Raw genomic sequence first — 7,762 nt, 5'->3', positions numbered from 1 at the left:
TTTTGACGACATACTATACTATGAGTGTTTTTATGATATTTTGACGACATACTATACTATGATGTTTTTTATATTTTGACGACATACTATACTATGATTGTTTTTATATTTTGACGACATACTATACTATGATTTTTTTGATATTTTGACGACATACTATACTATGATTTTTTTTTGATATTTTGACGACATACTATACTATGACCGTTTTTATGACATTTTGATGACATACTATACTATGACGTTTTTTTATGATATTTTGACGACATACTATACAATGAGTGTTTTTATAGTATTTTTGACGACATACTATACTATGAGTGTTTTTATGATATTTTGACGACATACTATACTATGATGTTTTTTATGATATTTTTACGACATACTATACTATGATTGTTTTTATATTTTGACGACATACTATACTATGACCGTTTTTATGATATTTTGATGACATACTATACTATGACGTTTTTTTTTTATATTTTGACGACATACTATACTATGACCGTTTTCATGATATTTTCACGACATACTATACTATGATGTTTTTCAGGATATTTTGACTACTTGCTATACTATGATGTTTATTATGAAATTTTGACGACATACTATACTTTGACCATTTTTATATTTTGACAACATACTATGATATTTTTTATGATATTTTGACGACATATTATACTATGACCATTTTTATGATATTTTGACGACATACTACACTATGACCATTTTTATGATATTTTGACGACATGCTATACTATGATGTTTTTTATGATATTTTGACGACATACTATACTATGACCATTTTTATGATATTTTGACAACATACTATACTATGACTGTTTTTATAATATTTTGACGACGTACCATACTATGGTTGTTTTTATAGTATTTTGACGACGTACTATACTATGACCGTTTTTATGACTTTTTGACGACATACTATACTATGATGTTTTTTATGATCTTTTGACGACATACTATACTATGACCGTTTTTATGACATTTTGACGACATAGTATATTATGTTTTTTATGATCTTTTGACGACATACTATACTATGACTGTTTTTATGACATTTTTGACAACATACTATACTATCAAGTTTTTTATTATATTTTGACGACATACTATACTATGACGTTTTTATGACATTTTTGACAACATATTATAGTATGATGTTTTTTATGATCTTTTGACGACATACTATTCTATGACTGTTTTTATGACATTTTTGACAACATAGTATACTATGACGTTTTTTATGATATTTTGATGACATACCATACTATGACCTTTTTTATGATATTTTGATGACATGCTATACTATGATGTTTTATATGATATTTCAATGACACAATACATGACATTTTGTTGACATAATATAGTATGACACTTTTTAGGATATTTGGGTTGGACTTTTTAATAACTTACTATATTATGAATTTATTATTTCTTGCTACAATATTACATTTTTTTATTGCATAGTATGCTATCACTTTTTTCACGACAAAGTGTAATTTGACATGACAATTTGACATTGTATTTCCTTTTTTGACATACTTTACTGAATTTTTTATTTTTTTTGGACAGTTTTGTTGAGAGGGACAGCTGGATGCTCTTCTATCCGTAGGGTGAAGATTCCACTCTTTACAGTGTCACTTCACTTTCCTCTTTTTAAACAAATTTTTTTTTTCTACAAAAATAAGATGACAGATTCTGTAACCTACTCTTTGTAGTTTCAACAAAACTATCACCCTTTCTACCATGACCTGAATAAGCAATGATTCTCTCTCCTTTGAACCCAGATTTGGAGCGCAAGTGCATTATTGTGAAATGCATTTATGGTTCACTGTTGCACTGGAAGTTTATTTATGAATTTGATTGGTGCCAGATTGTATCCACATTATAAGAGCATACACTAGTCTAAATCAATACACAATGTGGGGATATGATGGTTAATGATTTTCAGATCACACAAGGACAAACCAGCCATCAAAGCATCAACTCAGTTATTCAAATAAAGTGAGATAACTGTTAAGAGCAAATAAATTCATTTGACTTCCAAATGCTGTTCCAATACATTTAAAAAAAGAAGTTGAAGGATATAGAAGGATAGACAAAAGAAACAAACAGAATAGCTCTGAGCTGAGCTGTTATCCATGTACAGTCAAACAAATCTGCTCCCAACAATTAAATCAGCTTTGAGTATCAGTATTTCCCCCCAACAACTTCAGAATCTATATTTAAACAAGCATCAGAACGAAAGTTATTGCATAAAACAGTTTTTAATCAATTCATTCAATCCTTAGACAGTCCTGGTGATATGATGTAAATCTGATATTAAAATAGTCGTCTATAAGTTACAAAACATCTTGTTTGGTTTCTTTTTTCCACAAATTTATCACAACAGCATAAATTTTAAAATATGTGTATGAAGCAGATTAGAAAGTCATGTTTTAAGTGTGAATGGCACTTGTAGATAAGGCTGACTTGTTAATAAGAGGTGTACAGTACAATATGGATAACTACGGTTGTAAAATGGGGCCAAATATACACATTAAAAAGAAGGTAAAAACAAAATACTGGGTGCAATATGCTCCCAACATGTACAAGTAACACACACAGGTTTTGAATCACACAAGACATGAAATCAGAATACAGAATACATTCACGACTTAAAAGCACAATAGTTGTGCTTTTGCCTCACATTGATGGAAAGTCCCCTTAAGACACAGTCTGTCACAAATAGCATAAACTTCAGCTTGTGTCTGTGAAGCTTAATTCAACATCAGAAAATTCTCAGATGTATCTCTGTGTAAAACTGTTTTTTGTATTTATTAAAACATCCCTAAAGCAGAGGCTGTCACCAGACGTGACATGTGGGACACCAGGCTGAGGTCAGGCACCAGTGAGGGGTGTCAGTGTCGCGCAGATTTACAGATTTTATCGTAAACCTCTGGGAAGGCATCCTTACAGCCTAGCTCCTCTCTCAGTCTGTGATACAGCTGTCCATCAAACATCTCCCAAAACTCTTCCCGGTCCATGTACACATCTGCATACAGCATCTGGAACCTGCAGGAGGCAGACGGCAAATATATATCTCAATGCTCCAGTGTAAATGTATTGGGTGGGTGCGATATTATCACTATCGTTCTAAAGATATCACTTAAGTTTCATGTACGATTTGACACCTACCCATGCACATCTCTAACAAACTTCTCCAGCTGACGCGTTGATGCTTTAGCTTCAAAGTGTTTGACTTTAGGCTCTCCATAAGCACCAATATCCACATACAGCTCCTCCTCTTGACCTTTGGGATGGACCATCCCTCTGCCTGGTGCCAACAGGAAGGGACACAGCCACAGAGGGTAAACCTGAAATAACACGAGACATGCAGGAGTTCAACAAGGAGCAATCTATGTACGATAAACAGTGGGTTTTCATTGGCTTTATTCACATCTGAGTCTCACATCGATGTCCTGGTGGAAGCGCATGATGGCATCCTGCAGATTCTTCATGGGCACCAGCATGTCCTGGACCACATGGTGCTGCTCGTAGAGCCGTCTGATGGTCTCTCCCTGGGTGAGCTTCAACAGTGAGATCTTAGGAGGAACCATCCATCCAAAAAGCCAGCGAAATACCGGGTTGTTGCCGAAGGGAATAATATCCTGAAGAAAGGATGCAAATACACAGAGACATAAATGAAAGGGTCAAAAGAGGATGACAAGGTGACTATATGTGATGCACTGTGCTGTAACTGGTGTTGAAACAATGAATCATTTATGCAATTTATTAAGCAATAAACATGATTTGTTTCTCAAATGTGTGTGTCTTTCTCTGTTTTATATGACTACAAATAAAATATTTAAGGGTTTTGTACTCTTGGTCAGACATGACAAGCACATTCAAGATGTCATGTTTGCCTCTGGAAATTTATTGTGGACATTTTATTTACTGTTTTCTCATGTTTTCTACACTACGTGATGATGACAATAATTGTTATTTATAGACCTGTTTGCTGAGACAGAGTTCAATGTGTGTACAGACGCCAACAGTAGATGGAATAGTTTGAATTTTATTAGCAGCTGAATAATGAACTGTGAAAATGATTCACTTCTTAATGTTTAAATTCATTAATTGCTCAATTTAATTTATAGCGTTGAAATATTCGTATTTTAAAAATGACTCATATGAACATGTGATTTGTGTTCCTCTCTTTTAAAAAAAAAAATCATAAATAAAACATAATTCAAGTGCTGCAATATAAATATATTAAAGTAAAATGCCAATCATAAAGTAAGTAAAGTAAAATTGTAAATGTGTCTCGAAAACTGAAAGTTTGTGTGTGTGTGTGTTTTGTTTTGGTTTTTGGTTTTTGTAACTTGACTTGAATTTAAGGAATTTGGCTAAATGGATTTAATGATCTTGAATAGTATTTTCACAAATTTGTAAAAATAAAATAAAATCAAGCAAAATCAAATCAAATCAAATGAAAATAATTCAGTAAAATAAAATATAATCAAGTAAAATAAAATTAAATTAAATGAAAATAAAGTAAATAAAATAAAACAGAATAAAATGAAAAATAAAGTAAAATAAAATAAAAATAGATTACAACAAATTGAAATAAAATAAAATCCAAACAAAAACGTTAATAATGCTGTGGCGGTCCTGAAAATGAAATGTAAATAGTTTCATACAGTCCTTTAACATTTAATATTACAATAATATGAATCAAACACCATTTTCACATTATATCATTTTTATATGAGGATATAATTTGTCATATCTGTTCCAGTGTAATGTAGATAAGCTGCACTCCTCTTATATTCCAGCAGAGGGCAGCCACAACCTTCCAACCAGCACCATAAACACTTTCACATCTCCACGTCCAACACATCAGCGATGTCTATCACAAAGTGCCGATGTAATCACAGCGTCCGTCAGCCCTGTTTCTATCTGACTTCCCTCTGCACCGTCGACAAAGCAAAATCCTTTCAAAGACAGAGAGCACCCAAAAGCCCCGAGCCAGCTCCTGTCCGTATCTGTCAAACCCATACTATGCATAATTCATCACACCATTTACTGTTACAGAAAACAGAGGATGCCAAGCCCTTTTCACTAATGGCTAATGGTGTGTGTGTGTGTATGTGTGTGTGTGTGTGTGAGTACAAAGTTTGTGTGTGTGAGTACAAAGTTTGTGTGTGTGACAGAGCATTAGAGTCTAATAAAGTGAAGCGGGTTGATAAGACGATGACAAGATGATATCTGTAGATACGTGCAGGACGTTAATGTAATCCTAAAGTTCATGGAAACAATCTTTGTGTGTGTGCGTGTGTGTGATTTTGTGAGTACCTGAAGCTCCCAGAAGATGCTGCGTGTGTGTCTGTGATAGTACTGTCTCAGAGGGATGTATTCGACTCCAGTGTGGTTGTTTTTCAGGTAGCCCTTCACGTGTTTAAAGAACCAGGGTTTGAAGTGCAGGCCGATTCTGTTAATCTGACGTCACAGAGGAGAGACGGAGGTTAAAAGTGAACCAACGTGAGAAAACAAGTCCAATACAGCTCATAAACACTTTACCTTATCAGGCTCAGCGTGGTCAGTCATCATTCCCGTCATGATGACAGCAGAGTCCCGGGTGTACTGGAGGCCCTCTACGAACGTGTTCTGCTTGTTCTCCGATGCTTCAGTGAAGCGTCTGCAGATGTTCTCCAGCCCTCTGACCGGCTCATAGCGCAGCTTCACCCACGGTTTAGCCGGGACTATTTTGATCTCAGCTGCAACCAGGAAGCCCAGAGTTCCACAGGACCACGGGACGGCGTGGAACAGGTCTGAGTTCTCCTCCTAAGTGAGAATAAATCGTCTGTCAGAACAAGAACAAACTGTTCACATGTCCACGGCACGTCTGCAGTGATTAATGTGGGCTCAGCTTTCTTGGTTTCTAACGTTAGGCTATTTGTCTTGTATGTTGCCATTAGCAAACCTCATAGCATCAACAACTTCATCTTCTCCCCGAGGACACAAATCTTTGTGCTTTACTTTGTGTGACAGTTACACAACATGTTGCTGCTGCTCAGGGGCCTGTGGCACAAGTTCAACATAGTCTGGCTCTCTGTTTGTTAGGGACTGTTTGAAAGGTATTAGCGGTGTAGGTGGGCTCAGAAAAGGGGAGAGGGTGACATGGGGTGCGTTCTGAATCACCTACTTTTTCTTTTCGGTTTTAGTTGGTGCTGCAGCTGCCCTTTAAAAGTACATAGTGTTGCATGCACTCTGCTATTTCTTCATAATGTTACGTCCTGATCTTTGACCCTCTTAGACATATATCCATTACCATGGAGATAAAACAGAGACGGATGTCAACCCTGACAGCTCTGACGTTGTCGTTTTGCAATGTTACAACTGTACACATTGTAGATTCTACCATATTATATTCATGATAGTAAAATTACAAAGGCTGTACATGTCTCTGTCATTCTTACTCAATACTTACGCCGTTTTGTTGTTGGTTATATTTATGATTATTTTATTCAATTAAACAATTAATATTCCTTTTATGACCAATCGACTGGTCATCAGTCACCTGAATGTGCTGTCATCTGTCATTGCGACTTCTGACAGTTGTCAAGCCGTCATCTGTTTGTGGCTCAGTAGATATGACATCATCCCCTGTGCAGAGGATTGTGGGTCGGAATAGACAGAAAGCATGCTGGCTTGCATACTTCAAACATCCTGGTATTTTTGACATACTGCATTTCACGTATTGGGACATACTAAATCTTTTTCTGGCATACAATATAGTATGATAGTGTGGTATTGGAACACACTAGGGCTGACCCAAAAAATTCGAAGCTTCGAAGCGTCGTTCGATGGCATGGGATTTGATTGTGAAAAACAAAATTTGAATATTCAGCCTTTTTTTTCTCCCGTTTTTTTGAGGGACCTTGAACACAACACTAACCCTGCCACTCGGCTACTTTTTGTGTGTGTTTACGGTTGTTTTTTCCCCCTTTAGCCATATGTAAACTCAAAGAAGGAGAAGCATTGTCTGTTAGGCATATAAGATTTCATGTTTGTGTTTTTAATTGATTGATTGTTTTTGGTTGGTTGACAAATAAAGGCCGGCCCCATTAGGCCGAGTAAAGAAGTCATCTGGTCTGATTGTTGCATGAATTGCCTAAAAAAGTTTCACAGTAAATTAGAGAACAGGGATATTATTATTGCCACGGGTTATTTGAAATGGACAAAGGTATTCTTTATAGCTATCATGTAATTAAAAAAGAAAACAGGGTTGCAAGAAACTGGACTTTTTTTTTTTTTTTTTCTTCGTTCAGCTCAGCTTCGATTTTCCAAAATGACGTCGGAGGTCAGCCCTAGAACACACAGATGGTTTCTTGTCCATACCTTAAAGAAATTTCGGTCTACTCTTTCCAAAGCACACTCTGAGTTTCTCAAGATTTGGGGACCCTTTAATGAACACACTAAGAGGGAGAGGTGTCAACCTATATATGTATATACAGTCAGGTCCATAATTATTTGGACAATGATACAGTTGTCGTCATTTTGGCTCTGTACACCACCAGGGTGGGTTTTAAATGAAACAATGAATACCTGCTTAAAGTGCAGACTCTCAGCTTTCATTTAAGGCTTTTTTCAAAAATGTAGTATGAACCGTGTAGGAATTACAACCATTTCTTCACACAGTCCCCCAACTTTAAGGGCTCATAAGTATTTGGACAAACTAACATAATCATCAATT

General features: G+C 35.7%; 1 protein-coding gene across 1 annotated transcript in view; it reads right to left on the bottom strand.

The window, feature by feature from the left end:
• Window positions 1-1,833: 1,833 nt before the first annotated feature.
• Window positions 1,834-7,762, bottom strand: part of dhcr24 (24-dehydrocholesterol reductase) — a 14,859-nt gene continuing 8,930 nt past the window's right edge. Inside the window, exons 5-9 of the mRNA XM_050056027.1 lie at window positions 5,587-5,850; window positions 5,362-5,505; window positions 3,477-3,674; window positions 3,202-3,380; window positions 1,834-3,078 (exon numbers count right to left, since the gene is read on the bottom strand). Coding sequence (XP_049911984.1) covers window positions 2,925-3,078; window positions 3,202-3,380; window positions 3,477-3,674; window positions 5,362-5,505; window positions 5,587-5,850 — 939 coding nt within the window. The 3' untranslated portion in view covers window positions 1,834-2,924. The remainder of the gene's footprint in view (window positions 3,079-3,201; window positions 3,381-3,476; window positions 3,675-5,361; window positions 5,506-5,586; window positions 5,851-7,762) is intronic.

Source organism: Epinephelus moara, chromosome 10 (assembly GCF_006386435.1).
Source record: "Epinephelus moara isolate mb chromosome 10, YSFRI_EMoa_1.0, whole genome shotgun sequence".
Lineage (NCBI taxonomy): Eukaryota > Metazoa > Chordata > Actinopteri > Perciformes > Serranidae > Epinephelus > Epinephelus moara.
The sequence above is the reverse complement of the archived record's forward strand: the minus strand, read 5'-3'. Positions and strand labels throughout refer to the sequence as shown.